A 20,558-nucleotide genomic window follows, 5' to 3' on the forward strand; every position below is an offset into this window, starting at 1 on the left:
CAGAAGACTTAAATACAATCATAGTGGGGTACAATGAAAGTTACTTTAGGGCCATTGTCAGACCAATAAAGAGATGTAGATAAAACAAATTTATCTATCATTATGTATATTAACCAACTATTAGTTTTAAAACAAAATAATTTAACTTATAAACATTACTAATGATTAAAATGTACTAACCTTAAAATTTTTATCTAGATCATCCTCATTTTCTATTTCATTTTCAGCTTCTAAATCAATATCATCGTTGTCATCACTTTCATCTACTACGTCATCCACTGCAATACAAAATATGCTATTAGTAGGGCAGAGATAAGCATTCTACAACATGTACATCCAAAGGTACAGTGTATATGTACTTATAAAGTATTTCAATCATCAAAACAAAGTAAATCATATTTCTTTACAGTAGAAATGTCTGCGAGGATATCCCAGCCATTGAAAACATATGAGATAATATGTGATAGTACCTTAAAAAATACTGTAAAAATAGTTTTCTAGTACAGTGTGCTCAGTTGCAAAAAATAAAAATCAAAATGTCTTCTGCTGCAAGAACCTAAACACAACATTCTGTACTCTAATGTTGATAAAAATTCAATGACTCATTTCATTCCTTTGCAATTTACTTATCCTTTATTTGTTTAAAAGACGATGTGCCATGCACGGTTTTAGACGGGGAATTTTTTAATATATTCATGTAATTTCTGCCCTAAATTAAATCATGAGGTGGGGTTAAAGAGCAGAAAGGAGCAAACAATTGTAACACAGAAGATAAATGGTAATAGAGGCAGGCATCTCAAGATACTATAGGAAACCCAGAGAGTCATTAACTGCAAACTATTTAGGACCAAAGGGGATGATCACTAACCACTTCAGTGAACAGGTAATTCCCACTGTGTCCTAATAAACCATTACAGATTTCTACATGAATAAAGGTGGATTAAGTAAGGTTTTTAAGAAGATGAAATACTAATGCTGAATTAACACAGTGAGATGATAGTATATTTGGAAAAATTGGTATGACTAGTATGTACAGAGAAGGTATGGGCAGTAGGAAATGATGACATGAAAGGGATGAGATCTGTGCCTTATAAAAGGGCTAGAAAAGCCATGCGTTCCTACCCAGAAAACTAATCATGGATAGAGATAGAAAAGAGATAATATGTATTTCAAAATTAAAAGTTTAAATAAAATGGTTAAATCACTGGAATAAATATGGCATGATTATATTATTAGCAGGTACTAAACTTCTAGAATCAAAATTTTGATTTTTATTAAACATGATCCTGCTTTTAATGATGTTTAAAATGCCTGATTCTCTATTTGCAACTATAGATCTATTAGATATTTCTTTGCTTTTACTGACATTTACAAAGTGATTTACAATCAAGAATTTTACATATATATTTTTCCATTAGCTTAAGCCTTTACTTTGTTTGATATAATATCTACTTCTCTGCTTACAACAATACAATGGTATAAATTCTGTTGTGCTCCTATCTATATTTATGAAATGGCTTGCCAAGATGTAACCCTATGGTTAAGTGAGATCTAAATGCAAAGCTTGCCTGCCCTCCCACTGCTTCTATGTCCACAACAATAAGGTTTCTAAAATACAGATCTGCTCTTAATAATGTTTATGAAAGTGGCTTACAAAGATTTTGTTTCATCCTTTTACTAAATGAAACTTCTAATAACCTATAGCAAGTTATGAAATAGGAAATTCAAGATATCCAGGACACTAGGAAAAGACCAAACCTAAGAATTCAGGGTATAAAAGGAGATGAACTTCAATCCAGAGGCGTAGTAGGTGTTTTCAACAAAATCATAGAAGAAAAATTTCCCCAAATTGGAAAAGAAATGCTAATGCAGATATAAGAAGCTTTAGAACACCAAACAGACAAAACCTGGAAATAACCTCGCCTTGCCATGTTATAACTAAACTACTAAACACACAAACCAAAGAAAATATACTGGCAGCAGTTACAGAGAAAAAGCAAATCACCTACAAAGGCAAGCCCATTGGAATAAGGGCAGCTTACTCAACATAAATTGTAATTCCATAAGGGTTTGGAATGATGTATTCTAAGTTCTGAAAGAAAACAACTGTCAACCAAGATGACTTTATCCTGCAAAGCTATCATCCAAATTGATGGAGAAATAAGGATATTCCACAATAAAAACAGGCTAAAGAAATTTATGACAACTAAACCAGCTCTACAGAAAATACTTGAAGGAATTCCTCATACTAAAGAAAAGCAAAACACACAAGGAAGAAAACAGGAATATATAAACCACACTCAACAGTTAAAACAAATGAGTAAAGGGAAAACAGGAAACACTACAAAATAAGAAGAACAGAGACAAAAATGCATACTTTCAATAACTCTTAATATCAATGGCCTCAATGCACCAACAAAAAGACATAGGCTTCCTGATTGGATTAAAAGGCAGAATCCTGCCATTTGTTGCCTCCAGGAAACTCATCTCCAATAAAAGATAGACAATGCCTTAGGGTGAAAGGATGGAAAACGGTATTTCAAGCGAGTGGGCCTAGGAAACAAACAAGGGTTGCTGTACTAATATCTGACAAGACAGACTTCAAACCAGTGTTAGTGAGGAAAGATAAAGGCAGTCATTTTATAGGGTTTAAAGGAACACTGCAACAGGAGGACATTACAGTCCTAAACATATATGCACCTAACATAGAGGCTCCAAGTTTCATCAAACACACACTACTAGAATTAAGGTCACAGATAACATCAACCACAATTGTACTGGGAGACTTCAATAACCCATTCTCATCATTTGACAGGTCATCCCAAAAAAATTGAACAAAGAGACATCTCAATTAAATGATCTCATGGAAAAAATGGACTTGCCTAACAGATATCTACAGAACATTCCATCCAAATGCTGCACAATATACATTTTTCTCAGTAGCACATGGAACATTCTCTAAAATAGACCATATATGAGGACACAAAGCAAATCTCCACAAATACAGGAAAACTGAAATAATCCTTTCAACTCTATCTGACCACAATGGGATTAGGCTGCAAATCAGCAACAAGAAAAGCTTCATAGCATACAGAAATTCATGGAAACTAAACAGTACACTATTGAATGATCAATGGGTCATTGAAGAAATCAAAAAGGAAATCAATAAATTCATAGAATCAAATTATGATGATAATACAACATACCAAAACATTTGGGACACATTGAAAGCAATCAAAAGAGGTAAATTAATAGCTCTAAGTGCCTATATAAAGAAATTAGAGTTCGCAAATAAACAATTTAATGCTCCACCTCAAGTCCTTGGAAAAAGAAAACCAAGGAACACAAAAATCAGTAGAAGATATGAAATAATAAAGATTAGTGCAGAAATTAATTAAAGGGAAGACAAAAAAAATCATTCCAAAGAATCAACGAAACAAAGAGTTAGATCTTTGAAAGGATTAACAAGATTGATAATAAACCCTTAGCAAATTTGACCAGAAGAAAGAGAGAAGAGACAAAAATTAATATAATTACAGGTGAAAAAGGCACCATTAAAACATATACCAAAGAAATTAACACAATTATAAGGACATACTTTTAAAATATACATTCCTCTAAGTTTGAAAATCTGAAAGAAATGAATGATTTCCTTGATTCATATGACCTACCAAAATTAAATTAAGATGAGACAAACCATTTAAATAGACCTATAACAAGTACAGAGATCCAAGCAGTTATAAAGGAGTCTCCCAACTAAAAAAAGCCCAGCCCCAGATGGATTCACTGTTAAATTTTACCAGACCTCCATGGAAGAATTAACACCACTGCTCCTCAAACTTTTCCATAAAATAGAAAAGAAAGGAATTCGACCAAACTCCTTCTATGAAGCCAGCATCACCCTCATACCAAAACCAGACAAAGACAGAACAAAAAAAGAAAATTTCAGATAAATCTCCCTCATGAACATAGATGTAAAAGTTCTGAACAAAATATTGGCAAACAGAATACAAGAGTATACCAAAAAGATTATTCACCATCCCAGGGATGCAAGGATGGTTCAACATATGCAAATCAATAAATGTAATACATCATATAAATGGTCTGAAGGACAAAAACCACAATGATCATTTCAACAGATGAAGAAAAGGCATTCGACAAAATCCAACATCCTTTCATGGTAAAAGTATTACAGGAACTGGGAATAGAAGGAACATATCTCAACATAATAAAAGCTATTTATGACAAACCTATAGCCAACATAATAATAAATGGTGAAAAACTCGAAGCTTTTCCTCTAAATTCAGGAACAAAACAAGGGTGTCCACTGTCCCCACCTTTATTTAATATAGTACTGGAAGTCTTAGCTATAGCAATAAGGCAAGAGACAGTCATAAAAGAGATACAGATTAGAAAGGAAGAGATCAAATTATCACTATTTGCAGATGATATGCTTCTACACATAAAAGACCCTAAAAGCTCTACAAGCAAACTGTTAGAACTGTGAAACACTTTTAGCAATATAACAGGATACAAAATAAATACACAGAAATTAGTAGCTTTCCTATATACTAACAATAAGCAAATGGAGAATGAAATCAGGGAATTTCTCCCGTTCACAATTGCCTCAAAAAAAAGTATCTAGAAATAAACTTAACTAAGGAAGTGAAGGAGCTCTACAATGAGAACTTTAAAACACCTAAGGAAGAAATTGCAGAAGACAAAAGGAAATGGAAAGATATCCCATGTTCTTGGAATGGAAGAATCAATATTATGAAAATGACAATCTTACCAAAAGCAATCTACTCATTTAATGCAATCTCCATTAAAATTCCAATGGCATTCTTCACAGGAATAGAAAAAAAAATCCTAAATTTCATTTGGAAGCACAAAAAGCCCCGAATAGCCAACATGACTTTGAGCAACAAAATAAGGCTGGTGGCATTACCATGCACAATTTTAAGCTATATTACAAAGCCACAGTAACAAAAATAGCACAGCATTGGCACAAAGACAGACATGTAGATGAATGGAACAGAATAGAAGACGCTGATGTTAATCCAGGCAGCTACAGCCATCTGATTTTTGACAAAATTGCCAAAAATATTCAATGGAGAAAAGACAGCCTCTTCAACAAGTGGTGCTGGGTAAACTGGATATCTACATGTAGAACAATGAAAATAATCCTTGTCTTTCTCCATGCACAAGAATCAAATCCAAGTGCATCAGGGACTTTCATATCAGACCTGAAACTGAAATTGCTAGAGGAAAAGGTAGGGGAGACCCTTCAACATATTGGCATAGGTTAATGACTTTCTGAATATAACCCCAGTTTCTCAGAAAATAAAAACACTAATCAACTACTGGGATCTCATGAAGTTACAAAGCTTTTGTACAGCAAAGGACACTGTGAATAGAGCAAAGAAAAAACCTACAGAATTGGAGAAAATCTTTGCCAGTTGCACACCTGACAGAGGATGAATATCCAGAATATACAAAGAACTCAAAAAACAGAATATGAAATCAAACAACCCAATCAAAAGAAAATGGGCTATGGAACTAAATAGAGAGTTCTCACCAGAAGAAATACAGATGGCATATACATCTAAAAAAGTGTTCTACATCCTTAGCCATCAGGGAAATGCAAATTAAAGCTATGTTGAAATTCCATCTCTCCCCCATCAGAATGGCTACCATCAAGAAAACAAATGACAATAAATGTTGGTGAGGATGTGGTAAAAGGGGAACCCTTCTTGCACTATTGGTGGAAATGTAATTTGGTACAGCCATTGTGGAAATCAGTGTGGACGTTTTTGAGACAGCTTAAAGCAGACTTGCCATATGATCCAGCTATAGCACTCCTAGACATATATCCTAATGACTCTTCTCACTACCTCAGAGATACTTACTTGCACAACCATCTTTAATGCTGCTCTATTTATAATAGCTAGGAAATGGAACCAGCCTAGATGCCCATCCACAGATTAATGGATAATAAAGAGGTAGTTTTACATGTACACAATGGAATTCTATTCAGTGGTAAATAAAAATTAAAATATGAAATTTGAAGGGAAATGGATGGATCTGCAAAGGATTATACTAAGTGAGGTAACACAGGCCCAGAAAGCCAAACGTCACATGTTCTTTCTTATATGTGGATCCTAGCTACAGATGTATAGACTTGTGTGTGAACTAGAACCAAAAATCAGTCTATAAGGGAGGGAGGAGAGGGAAGTTCTTAAGAGGATGGTATTGTATATATGTAAATAGAAGAACAGATTACAGGGAGAGTAAAGGCCTAAGTGAGGTCAGGGGAAGACACAGTATAAAAGAATGGCAAGGGGGGAGGGTCAATCAAAATTCAAGATATGGGCTGGAGAGATGGCTTAGCAGTTGAACGCTTGCCTGTGAAGCGTAAGGACCCCTGTTCAAGGCTCCATTCCCCAGGACCCACTTTAGCCAGATGCACAAGGGGGTGCACGCATCTGGAGTTCGTCTGCTGTGGCTGGAGCCCCTGGCGCGCCCGTTCTCTCTCCCTCTTCCCTCCCCGCCCCCCCGTCTGTCACTCTCAAATAAAATAAACAAATTTTTTTAAAAAAAAAAGAACAAAATTCAAGATATTCTGAATAAGACATATGAAAATATACTTTCTTTTTTTTTTAAATATTTATTTATTTATTTGAGAGACAGACACAGAGAGAAAGAAAGATAGAGGGGGAGAGAGAGAATGGGCGCGCCAGGGCTTCCAGCCTCTGCAAACGAACTCCAGACGCGTGCGCCCCCTTGTGCATCTGGCTAACGTGGGACCTGGGGAACTGAGCCTCGAACCAGGGTCCTTAGGCTTCACAGGCAAGCGCTTAACCGCTAAGCCATCTCTCCAGCCCCGAAAATATACTTTCTTAAATAATGGCACATTCAGAAGCCATAGGTTGTCACTAGCAAATTTTCAATGCCTGTGATGGGATACCTTCCAGCGAGTTGTTGGCCAGGGAGGTTGCCTTCAAAACATTATAGGCTTTTGCCAAGGCCCTTGGTTTCCTGTGAGAAAGAGATGGTAAGACCCTATTGCTGAAGACTTCACATTCCTGAGAGGCAATGTCACTGAGAAATCAAGTTGGTGCTGAGCAGAAAACCTTCTCCTTGTAGCCAGCCAACTGAAAGCTGGAAACAGCTGCACTGTATACAGTCTTATGGGAGACAGAGGTCATCAGTGGTGCAAACAGTAGACAGTAGACACTGGAAACCTCGTGTTTGGCCAGATAGGCCAAATGACTAAACAAGTGCAATAGTGGCATGTCTGCTCTGGGGTAAACCAACTGCTCTCTAATTGGACTGAAGGCCCACTCTATGGGAGGGAATATGTACCTGGTACTGAAAACGTAATCAAAAGCCTATGGCAGGGGAAGTCATGAGCCTGAGGGGTATAAAGCCTGCTCTTGTCTGGATAAATTCATATATTACCCTCACCAAATTGCTCTGAAAGCACTACACTTAATGTTCAGACTTATATTAATGCTACTCTCACTTCTGGTTAGAGAAGCTTCTCTTTTCAGTTGGCAATGACCACTGGATGACCCAAAAGGCAACATAGTGCTGAGAAGAATGGACAGAGAAGTATCCCACACTGAGACATATCTATTACACCCTGTGAGGCTCAGGGTCCATTGTGGAAGAGGTGGTGGAAATATGTAAGAGCCAAAGGAAGGGTACCCCTTCTTACATACAACTGTCAAGACAGAATTTGGCCTCAATATCCAAGACTTCACAGTGGCTACCAATATCTACACAAGGCCCTCACAATAGGAGAATAAGATGATGACATCAAATTAAAAGAGAGACTAATGGAGAGAGGGAGGGTATATGACAGAGAGCAGAGTTATGAAGGGGGAAGTGGGGGAGGGGAGTAAAATACCATGGTTTGTTGTAAGTATAGAAGTTGTCAATAAAAAATACATATTAATAAAAAAAGAAAAATACAAAATACTTCCAAGTTCCACATGTAGAAAACACTACTTTTAAACAATGCAGAACAGGGGCTGAAGAGATGGCTTATCAGTTAATGTCCTTGCCTATAAAGCTTAACGATCCTGGTTTGATTCCCCCAGGACCTACATTAGCCAGATTTATAACGTGGCTCATGCATATGGAGATTGTTTGCAGTGGCTAAAGGCCCTGGCACACCCATTCTCTCTCATAAGCAAACAAATAAATAAACAAACAAACATCCTTTGATGGTCCAGTACACTAGGAGTCTACTGACGGAGGACCACCTGCCACCTTGTAAATGTATATGTATTTGGTATATAACAATGTAGCAAAAGGATGGAATTCCTGGTTTTCTTATGTAAGAAATGAAGATGGAGGGATGTGAAGATTGCTTAGTGGTTAAAGGCACATTCTAACAAATCCTAGGTTGAATTCCCAAGCCACTCACGTAAGCCAGACACAAAAAGTGGCATAAGCATATAGTGTTTGTTTATAGTGAGCAGCAAGAGGTCATAGCATGTCCATACATACACACACACATTCACTCACTCACATGATATAGAGGCAGATTGACAGATGAATAAGTGGATGATAGATGATACGCACACAAATAAAAATGAAGGTGCTTACTCACAGTGCTATTAAAGGAGTTAACAGATATAAGATAACATACAGAGTGTGTTATACAAATGGTTATGACCACTGTCATTTGAATTACTATACTACTGGAGCTCTCTATAACAGCAGCTCAGTCTATCATACTGGTACAAATTCTTTTGAAAATAACTGGCATAAAATATGCACCATAGTACATCTTGTAACCAGAATCTATTTCTGCCTATGCCTATAAGCAGTCAGTCATGGATAAACAAGAGAAAAGCTGACAAATGGAGAAAAGGAGGAAACAAAAGAACTCTAGGAAAACATAAAATACATTCAGAAAAGCTTACTGCAAATATGAAAAGTGCCTATCACTCCTATTACTATAGGGCAAGAGGAAAGCACAGCTCGGCTTCAGGGAAAAAAATGTTTTAAATTTTGGGTCAATCCCTTCAAATATTTTCCTTTATGTGGTATTTTCCTTTGAGTTTAAACTACAAATGTGAAATATCACATAGCTTAAGTAAGCCTGAGACCTTCTTTTGTATTTCAAAGATCCAGTGATATTCTTACAGGATAACTACTAATTATTATATCATTGTCATATCATTAAAACCAGGGAATATAAATCAAAATTGCTACCAATTATCATTCATATACATATACATATATATGCATGTGTGTGTGGGTGTATATATACATATATATATAAATGTGTGTGTGTGTGTGTGTGTGTGTGTGTGTGTGTGTGTGTATGGAAATATTTGGGAACTGTGGTGTTGGCTCGGCAGATAAAGGCACTTGCTTGTAAAATCTGCTGATCTAGATTCAATTTCCCAGTACCCATATAAAGCCAGGCACAAAACTTGGAACATGCTTCTGGAGTTCCTTTGGAGTGACAAGAGGCCCTGGCATACCCATTCTCTCTCTAGCTCTCTCTCCTCTCTCTCTCTCTCTCTCTCTCTCATTTTCATATTCATTAATTCTTTTTCTCTCACACAAATAAATTTAAAAAAACCACTGAAAACAATCTAAATGTCAAAAGACAACTTTGAATAAATTGTAATGCACCCATATAACATAATCATTAAAAGGAATAAGTGTGTCCCTCCTATGATGGGAGGGGGTGTTTTTGGTTTTTTTGTTGTTTTTTCAATGTAGGGTCTCACCCTAGCCCAGCCTGACCTCACACATGCTCTGTAGCCCCAGGCTGTCCTTGAATTCACAGCAATCCTCCTACCTCTGCCTCAAATGTGCTGAGATAAAAGGCATGAACACTACACCCAATCCAAGGGTTTATTTTTATTGTTGCTATTGTATCTATAAATCTGATCTACTTTCCCCTTCATGTGTTCTGTAGTTTTTAATATTTATTTATTTATTTGATAGAGAAAGAGGCAGAGAGAGAATGGGCACACCGGGGCCTCCAGCCACTGTAAATAAACTCTTGACACACGCACCACCTTGTGCATCTAGATTACATGGGTACTGTATAACAATGTTGTAAAATCTTCCACAGCTGAGACATCGACTTTTTCAATGACTAAAACCTTTCTTTCTTGTATCTCTAGTTAGAGCTTTCACAATGATGATAAATTAAAATGGTTGAAAGAGATTTCCAGGTGAGATGGTAGCAAACTAGCCACATAAGCAGCCTAAGAAGGGAAATAAACAGAAACAAAGGAAAATATACTCTTCTACTGAAAAGTGAAGGTTTATAAAGTTATTATCAACCACAGCAGAGAAGCAAGAGAGACGAAGATCTTCCAGAAAGGAGGAAACCTGCCAGAATCCACCCAAAGTGGCAGCAGCCCCCATCCGTGAGCCCACCCTGCCAGTGGTGCAGAGCAGCAAGAGCAGAAACAAAATGAGGGAATTTTCCACTCCTATCAGCCTCCTCCAAAGGCAAGAAACATGAAGACAGAAGGGACCAGCTGAGCAGCTCTGGTATGACTCAAAGCACCCTGCAAAGTCTCCCACCCCCGCAACCATCAGGGACATGAGCTGGGCAACTCATTCACTCCAGACTGCCCAGCACCAAAAGAAATCAAGGTGGGTACTCAGCAGTAGTGAGACTGGAAGCCATCCAAAAAAATAACAGGGCCTACTTATACAAAGCCAGATACATAGGCTTGCACTGGAAGTGCTAATCTCTCCTTCCACGTCAGGTAAGGTTACGTATCACATTTGAATGATATATTCTTGTTTGTCTTTACCCTTCTCAAATAAGCTGTATTTGTGTTGCCTTTGCCTATTGTTGCCTTTGACAATTCCTGATTTTAAAGGTGTCTGTCTTATTTTGAAGTCACTATTGGAGGCAGGGACTGAACTGGCCCCAGGATGACTGAGAACCCATTTCAGACTAGAAATTCCAACCTCCCAGTTGACAGGATTAAGGGTGTGTGGCAAAACACACCCTTACAGATCTTGGCTTTACTAGTTTATCTGGTTAGCTTAATCCCCACACTTGTATAAATACTATGAGCCAGTTTTGATTGAATGTCTATTTCGCTCAGTTGAATTTTAGTATTTGCCAGTAATTTTCTTCATGCAGTCTACTACAACACTTGAATAGCAGGCATATTAAACACCCAGTGTCACTTGTTCTATTTCTCTTAAAAGTATAAGAGCTACAACTTTAAACTTTTAAACTCCTATACTGAAGATATATAAAGTTGGATTTACATGGCTGAGAATACTGCAGATAATTAGAAAACCCAAGAATCACATTAACTAAGATGCAAAAATCTCCATATTATCATACATAAAACACAAAAAGTCAACACAATACAATCCCACCAAAAATTATAAATCCATCAGAAATGACCTCTAGTGAGACCTCTTTAGGATGAAATGCCTGACAAAGATTTCCAAAAAAAAACCCAAAAGATGATTATTTATGTTCAAAGAAATCAAAGCAATCAACCAGGCATGGTGGCACACGCCTTTAATCTCAGCACTCAGGAGGCAGAGGTAGGAGGATTTCTGTGAGTTCGAGGACACCCTGAGACTACATAGTGAATTCCAAGTCAGCCTGAGCTAGAGTGATACCCTACCTCAGGGGGGAAAAACAAAAAAAGGAAATCAAAGGAATCAAAGAAGAAAACCACCTTCTGAAGGAATCCCAAGAAAATACAGGAAACCAATAAATATTTCAATACAAAACATGAGTAAGTAAACAGAAATAGTAAAAAAATACCAATCAGAAACACTAGAAATAAAAACTAGAGTTAGTCAAATAGAAAACTGTAGAAAGTCTCACCAGTACAATGGATCAAAGAGAGGACAAAATATCTAAACTAGAAGACCAGGTGGCAGACCTAATACAGGCAAACAAAGAGAAAAACAAACGAATAGGAAAGTATGAATGGGAATATCAAGATATTCAGGACACTATGAAAAGATCAAACGTAAGAGTTCAGTACATAGTAGGAGAAGAAATTCACTCCAAAGGTGTAACAGCTATTTTCAACAAAATCATAGAAAATTTCTCCCAAGTAAGGAGAGTCAGAAGCCTACAGAACAACTAACAGACAAAAATCAGGAAAGAACCTCTCAATGTCATATTATAATTAAACTACAAAACACACAAACTAAATAAAATATATTGAAAGCAGTTAGAGAGAAAAATCAAGTCATATACAAAGGCAATCCATTAGTATAACAGCAGCTTACTCAACACAAACCTTAAAATCCAGAATGGCTTGGAATGATGTATTCCAAGTTCTAAAAGATAACAACTGTCAACCAAGATTACTTTATCCTGCAAAGCTATCAATTCATTTACATGCAGAAATAAAGACATTCCACAACAAAATCAGACTAAAGGAATATTTGAAGGCCAAACCAACTCTACAGAAAATACTTGTTAGGATCCTCCATGCTAAAGAGAAAGAAAAGCACACACATAAGAAACCTGGAAAAAAGAAACCATACTCAAATACTAGTTAATAAAAGAGAGCAAAGATAAAACCAGAAGAACTACAAGAAAAATAGCAAAAATAAATAAACTCCTCACAATAATAGCTCTTAATATTAAAAGCCGCCTAAATAACCCAAACAAAAAACACAAGTTTGCAGATAGGGTTAAAAAGCAGGGTTCTCCAATTTGTTGCCTCTAAGAAATTCACCCTTCCACAAAAGATGGACACAATCGTGGGGTAAAAGGTTGGAAAATGGTATTTCAAGCAAATGGGCCTAGAAAATAAGCAGGGGTTGTTATCCTAATTGACAAGGTAGATTCAGACCAACATTAGTTAGGAAAAATAAGGAAGGACATTTTATATTGATTAAAGGAACACTCCAACCAGAGCATATTACAATCCTAAACATATATGCACCTAACATGAGGGCTTCCAATTTTACCAAACAAATGCTATTAGAATTAAGGTCACAGATAACACCAAACACAGTTGTAGTAGGTGACTTCAACACCCACTCTCTTCAATTAACAAGTCATCCTTGCAAAACTTAAACAGATGCATCTGGATTAAATGAGGTCATAGACAAATGAACCTAACATATTTACAGGCATTTCATCCAAATGCTGCAGAATATACATTCTTCTCAGCAGCACATGAATCTTTCTGTAAAATAGATCACATATTAGGACACACAGTAAATCTTAACAAATACACGAAAACTGGAATAATCCCTTGCACTCTATTTGATCACAATGTGATAAAACTACAAACAAGAAGAGCGTATACAAAATCATGGAAGCTAAACAATACACTACTAAATGATGAATGGGTCAATGAAGAAATCAAGAAGGAAATCAAAAAATTCATAGACTCAAATAATAATGAGAACACAACATACCAAAGCTTTGGGACAAAATGAAAGAAGTCCTGGAAATTAATAGCTCTAAGTATATATAATTATGTGTATCATATATAATTATAATATATGATAATTAAGAAATTATAAGCCAGGTGTGGTGGTACACACTTTAAATCCCAGCATTCGAGAGGCAGAGGTAGGAGGATCGCTGTGAGTTTGAGGCCACCCTGAGACTACAGAGTGAATACCAGGTCAGCCTGGGCTACAGCGAGATGCAGCCTCAAAAAAAAGGGGAGGGGGAAGGAAGGAAGGAAGGAAGGAAGGAAGGAATTATAAAGGTCACAAGTAGACAACTTAATGCTTTAACTTAAGGCCTTGAAAAACAAAACAAGGCAAACCAAAAATCAGTAGATGGTAGAAATAATAAAGATTAGGGCAGAAATTAAAGAAATAGAAACAAAAAATAAAACAATCCAAAGAATCATTGAAACAAAGAGTTCGTTCTTTGAAAGGATAAACAGAATTGATAAACCTTCAGCAAATCTGACCAAAAGAGAGAAGAGACACAAATTAATAAAATTAGAGATGAAAATGGCACCATCACAACAGATACCAGAGAAATTCAAAAAATCATAAGGAGAAACTATAAGAAAATATACTTCACTAAGTTAAAAAATATGAAATAAATGGATGATTTCCTTGATTTATATGACCTACCAAAATTAAATCAAGATGAGATACCTATAACAAGTACAAAGATCCAAGCAAGACAAAAATCACATAATCATCTAATTAGAGGCAGAAAAAACATTTGACAAAGCCTAAATCCCTTCCTGATAAAAGTTCTACAGAAACGAGGAATACAAGGAACATATCTCAACATAATAAAGGCTATTTATGACAACCCTACAGCCAATATAATATTAAATGGAGAAAAATTTGAAGGTTTTCGACTAAAATTAGGAACAAGAAGACAAGAGTGTCCACTGTCACCACTTTCATTTAATATAATACTGGAAGTCTCTGCCATAGAAATAAGGCAAGAGACACACATAAAAGGGCTACAAACTGGAAAGGAAGAGATCAACTTAACATTATTTTCAGATGATATGATTCTATATATAAAGGACCCTAGAGATTACCAGCAAGCAGGTAAACTAATAAACTAAGAGCTGATAAACACTTAAAGCAATGTAGTAAGACACAAAATAAACACACAGAAATCAGCAGCCTTCCTATATGGCAACAACAAACACACAAGAGATGAAATCAGAGAATCACTCTCATTCACAATTGCCTTAAAAAAAAATAAAGTACCTTGGAATAAATCTAACCAAAAAAGTAAAGGATCCCTACAATGAAAACTTTAAAACACTCAAGAAAAAAATTGCAGAAGACACTGGGAAATGGAAAGACATCCCATGTTCTTGGATTGAAAGAATCAATGTTGTGAAAATGGCAATCTTATCAAAAACAATCAACAAATTTAATGTAATCTTCATCAAAATTACAAGGGCATTCTTCAGGGAAATAGAAAAAAATCAATTCAAAAATTCATTTGGGGCCTGGAGTAGTAGTGCACACCTTTAATCCCAGCACTCCTCAGGAGGCAGAGATAGGAGGATTACCATGAGTTCAAGGCCACCCTGAGACTACAGAGTGAATTCCAGGTCAAACTGGACTAGAGTAAGATCCTACCTCGAAAAATAAAATAAAATCACTTGGAATCACAAAAAACCTGGAATACCTAAAATAATTATGAACAACAAAAATAAGGCTGCTGGTATTAGCATGCCTGATATTAATCTATATTGTAGAGCCATAGTAACAAAAGCAGACAGGTAGATCAGCGAACAGAATAGAGGACCCCGATGTAACTCTGGATAGCCACCTGATCTAGGGGAAAAAATGCCAAAAACACTCATTGGACAAAAACAGGCTCTTCATCAAATGATGCTGTGAAAACTGTGTATGTATACATGGAAGTATAAAAATAGATCCTTATCTTTCTCCATGCAAAAGAATTATATCTAAATAAATCAAAGGCCTTAATATCAGACCTGAAATTCTGAAACTGCTAGAGGTAAAAGTAGGGGAAAAGGAGAAAACCTTCAACATATTAGTCTTGGCAAAGACTTTCTGAATATAACCCCAATTGCTCAGGAAATAAAACCAAAGGTCAACTGCTGGGACCTCATGAAATTACAAAGCTCTTGTACAGCAAAGGACACTGGGAATACAGTGAAACGGCAACCTGTAGAATGGGAGAAAATCTTTACCAGGTATACATCTGACAGAGGATAATGAAAGTATAAAAAGAACTCAAAAAAATTAAATAAGAAAACAACACAATTAAAAAAATTGGCTATGGAAAAGACTTCCGGTTAAGATGGCGGCGTAGGTACCACGCCAAAGCAGCCTAGGGGGGAAAAAGACCAAAAAAACTCAGCAAAATACACACTTTTACTAAAAAGTGATGTGTATAAGAAATTGAGGCGGCAGCGGAGAAGTAGAAGAGTTATAGAGCATCCAGAGCCTGCACAGGCGGGAAAAGCGGCTCCGGCAGCTCGGCCAACCGCCACGGCCGCGGCGCAGCAGAAAACCGCCAGACTCGGCTCGAGCCGCAGGAAAAGCCAGGTGCGGGATTTTCCGCTCACACCGCGCTCTCCGCAACTCGGGACACGTGAGGGGAGAGCGGCAGCGAGCAGTGGAGGAGAAGACCGCGAGGTAGAAGCACACGTGGAGCAGTGAGAGAACCAGAGCAGCCGCGGCTCCCTCCCCTCCCCCACCGCCTGAGCCCAGCTCCAGCGAACAGAGCAGCGGCCCGGGACCCAGCCACGCCAACTTGGGCTGACAGCGGGACCCAAGCAGGAGCAGAGTTTGGCAGCAACTTCAGCGGCTCCAGCACCGGTACCAGCGGCCCCAGCAGCAGCGGACCCAGGAGCGGCAGCGGCGGCAGATCCCGCAGCAGCGGCTTCGGGGGGAGCAGCGGCGGTGGACACGGCAGTGGCAGCTTCAGCAGCGGTGGTGGCTCCGGTGGTGGCAGCTACGGCAGCAGCAGAGGCGGCTCGGTTTGCCCCGTAGGAAAAGCAAGTGCCCAGCTCCAGAAATCAGAACAGCAGCCCGACAACCCAGGCAGCAACTTGACTGAGACCAAAATCACCCAAGGTAACTGGGATTGCACCAGGGAAGGGTCTCACTTGGTCACAAGCTGACTTGGATCCCTCAACAGACCAGAAATCTAAACCTCTTTGTTGATAGAAGATCTGGTCATTATAATAACTACTCTTGCATACATACTCGGGGCTGTTTTTAATTGAATGTGTACAGTGTTTAGTTAAATTTTAGAATCTACCTGTATTTTATTCCACTCAGCCTGCTTGAATACTCCTATAGCAGGGAAACTCAACCCCTAAGAAAATCTTTGTAGATACTCTGAGAGTCTTAAGAGCCACACCTAATACCTTAAGGTCCTACCCTGAAAATATAATACATCAAATCAATTGATACAGCTAAGAATACACAGCTAGCTAGAAAATCCAAGCATTAACTTAATCCAAGATGCAAAAATATATACATTATAACACAAGAAACACTAAAAAGCAAGACGATATAAATCCACCTAAAAGTATTAATGCATCAGAAATGTCCTCCAGTGAGAAAGAGTTAGAGGAAATGCCTGAGAAAGAGTTCAAAAGAATAATTATGAATATGTTCAAAGAGGTCAAAGAACACATGAAAACAATCAAAGAAGAAATCAAAGAGGAAATCAAAGAGGAAATCAAAGGAATCAAAGAAGAGGCAGGACACCAATTTAATGAAATAAAGAAGGCAATACAAGACATAAATAGGGAAATAGAAACAATAAAGAAAAACCAGTCAGAATTACTAGCAATGAAGAACACAGTTAATGAAATAAAAAACTCTGTAGAAAATCTCACCAGTAGGATGGATGAGGGAGAGGACAGAATATCTAAGCTAGAAGACCAGGTGGCAGACCTAGTGCAGTCCAACAAAGAGAAAGACAAACTTATAGAAAAGTATGAGTGGGAATTTCAAGATATTCGGGACACTATGAAAAGATCCAATATAAGAATTCAGGGCATAGTAGGAGGAGAAGAACTCCACTCCAGAGTCATAGTAGGCATCTTCAACAAAATCATAGAGGAAAATTTCCCCCAAATTGGGAAAGAGGTGCCAATGCAGATACAGGAAGCCTTTAGAACCCCAGCCAGACAAAACCCAGAAAGAACCTCTCCTCGCCATATTATAATCAAACTTCCAAACACACAAACCAAAGAAAAAATATTGAAAGCAGTTAGAGAGAAAAATCAAGTTACCTACAAAAGCAAGCCCATCAGGATTACAGCAGATTATTCATCACAAACTTTTAAAGCCAGAAGGGCTTGGAGTGATATATTCCAAGTTCTGAAAGATAACAACTGTCAACCAAGGTTACTTTATCCTGCAAAGTTATCCATTCAAATAGATGGAGAAATAAAGACATTCCATGACAAAAGCAGGTTAAAGGAGTATTTGAAGACAAAACCAGCTCTACAGAAAATACTTGATAGAATCCTCCATGTTGAACAAAAGGAAAAGCACACATATAAGGAACCTAGAAAAAACAAGCTATACTCAAATACCAGTTAACAGAAGAGAGCACAGGTAGAAACAGTAACACACACACACACACACACACACACACACAAAAATGGCAAACATAAATACACACCTTTCAATAATATCTCTTAATATCAACGGTCTCAATGACCCCACGAAAAGACATAGATTTGCATACTGGGTTAAAAAGCAGGATCCTACAATTTGTTGTCTCCAAGAAACTCACCTTTCTACAAAGGATAGACATTATCTTAGGGTGAAAGGTTGGAAGACGGTGTTTCAAGCAAATGGGCCTAGAAAACAAGCAGGGGTTGCTATCAATTTATATCAGACAGGGTAGACTTTAGTCCGACGTTAGTCAAGAAAGATAAGGAAGGTCACTTTATATTGATTAAGGGCACACTCCAACAGGAGGACATTACAATCCTAAACATATATGCACCTAACATGGGGGCTGCCAAATTCGTCAAACAAACACTATTAGAACTAAGGTCACAGATAACACCAAACACAGTGGTGGTGGGTGACTTTAACACCCCACTCTCATCAATTGACAGGTCATCCAGGGAAAGAATAAACAGAGAGGCATCTGGACTAAATGAGGTCATAGAAGGAATGGACCTAACAGATATATACAGGACATTTCATCCAAAGGCTGCAGAATATACATTCTTTTCAGCAGCACATGGAACATTCTCTAAAATAGACCATATATTAGGACACAAAGCAAATCTTAACAAATTCAGGAAAATTGAAATAATTCATTGCATTCTATCTGACCACAATGAAATTAAACTAAAAATCAGTAGCAAGAAAGGCTATAGAGCATACACAAAATCATGGAAACTAAACAATACACTACTAAATGATGAGTGGGTCAATGAAGAAATCAAAAAGGAAATCAAAAAATTTATAGAGTCAAATGATAATGAGAACACAACATACCAAAATCTCTGGGACACAATGAAGGCAGTTCTAAGAGGTAAATTTATAGCCTTAAGTGCCTATATTAAGAAATTAGAAAGGTCGCAAGTAAACAACCTAATGCTTCGCCTTAAAGCCTTGGAAAAAGAAGAACAAGGCAAACCAAAAATTAGTAGACGGGAAGAAATAATAAAGATTAGGGCAGAAATTAATGAAATAGAAACAAAAAGAACAATCCAAAGAATTAATGAAACAAAGAGTTGGTTCTTTGAAAGGATAAACAAGATTGATAAACCCTTAGCAAATCTGACCAAAAGAAAGAGAGAAGAGACACAAATTAATAAAATCAGAGATGAACAAGGCAACATCACAACAGATTCCAGAGAAATTCAAAAAATCATAGGGACATACTACAAAAGCATATACTCCACAAAGTATGAAAATCTGAAAGAAATGGATGATTTCCTTGATCTATATGACCTACCTAAATTAAATCAAAATGAGATTAATCACTTAAATAGACCTATAACAAACATGGAGATCCGAACAGTTATCAAAAATCTCCCAACTAAAAGAAGCCCAGGCCCGGATGGATTCACTGCTGAATTTTACCAGACTTTTAAGGAAGAGCTAACACCATTGCTTCTTAAGCTTTTCCAGGAAATAGAAAAAGAAGGAATTCTACCAAACTCCTTCTATGAGGCCAGCATCACCCTGATACCAAAACCAGGCAAAGATAGAACAAAAAAAGAAAATTACAGACCAATCTCCCTCATGAACATAGATGCAAAAATTCTCAACAAAATATTGGCAAACAGAATACAAGAGTATATCAAAAAGATCATTCACCCTGACCAAGTAGGCTTTATCCCAGAGATGCAGGGATGGTTCAACATACGCAAATCTATAAATGTAATACATTACATAAACAGGTTGAAGGACAAAAATCACATGATCATCTCATTAGATGCAGAGAAAGCATTTGACAAAATCCAACATCCCTTCATGATAAAAGTCCTACAGAGACTGGGAATAGAAGGAACATATCTCAATATAATAAAGGCTATTTATGATAAGCCTACAGCCAACATAATACTAAATGGGGAAAAACTGGAAGCTTTTCCACTAAAATCAGGAACAAGACAAGGGTGTCCACTGTCCCCACTTCTATTTAATATAGTTTTGGAAGTCTTGGCCATAGCAATAAGGCAAGAGACACACATAAAAGGGATACAAATTGGAAAGGAAGAAATCAAGTTATCATTATTTGCAGATGACATGATTCTATACATAAAGGACCCTAAAGAGTCTACTAGCAAGCTGTTAGAGCTGATCAAAACCTACAGCAATGTAGCAGGATACAAAATAAATACACAGAAATCAGTAGCCTTCATATATGCTAACAACAAACACAGAGAGGATGAAATCAGAGAATCACTCCCATTCACAATTGCATCCAAAAAAATAAAATACCTTGGAATAAACCTAACCAAGGAAGTAAAGAATCTATACAATGAGAACTTTAAAACACTCAAGCGAGAAATTGCAGAAGACACTAGAAAGTGGAGAAACATCCCTTGTTCCTGGATTGGAAGAATCAATATCGTGAAAATGGCAATCTTACCTAAAGCAATCTACACATT

General features: G+C 37.2%; 1 protein-coding gene across 10 annotated transcripts in view; it reads right to left on the reverse strand.

Moving 5' to 3' along the window:
- Agtpbp1 (ATP/GTP binding carboxypeptidase 1) overlaps positions 1–20,558 on the reverse strand; it is a 241,355-nt gene that overhangs the window by 107,417 nt on the left and 113,380 nt on the right. For all 10 annotated transcript variants that reach the window (XM_045131075.1, XM_045131073.1, XM_045131072.1 and 7 more), the window contains one exon: positions 181–278. In XM_045131075.1, coding sequence (XP_044987010.1) covers positions 181–278 — 98 coding nt within the window. The remainder of the gene's footprint in view (positions 1–180; positions 279–20,558) is intronic.

The sequence above is a fragment of the Jaculus jaculus genome, chromosome 12, assembly GCF_020740685.1.
Source record: "Jaculus jaculus isolate mJacJac1 chromosome 12, mJacJac1.mat.Y.cur, whole genome shotgun sequence".
Lineage (NCBI taxonomy): Eukaryota > Metazoa > Chordata > Mammalia > Rodentia > Dipodidae > Jaculus > Jaculus jaculus.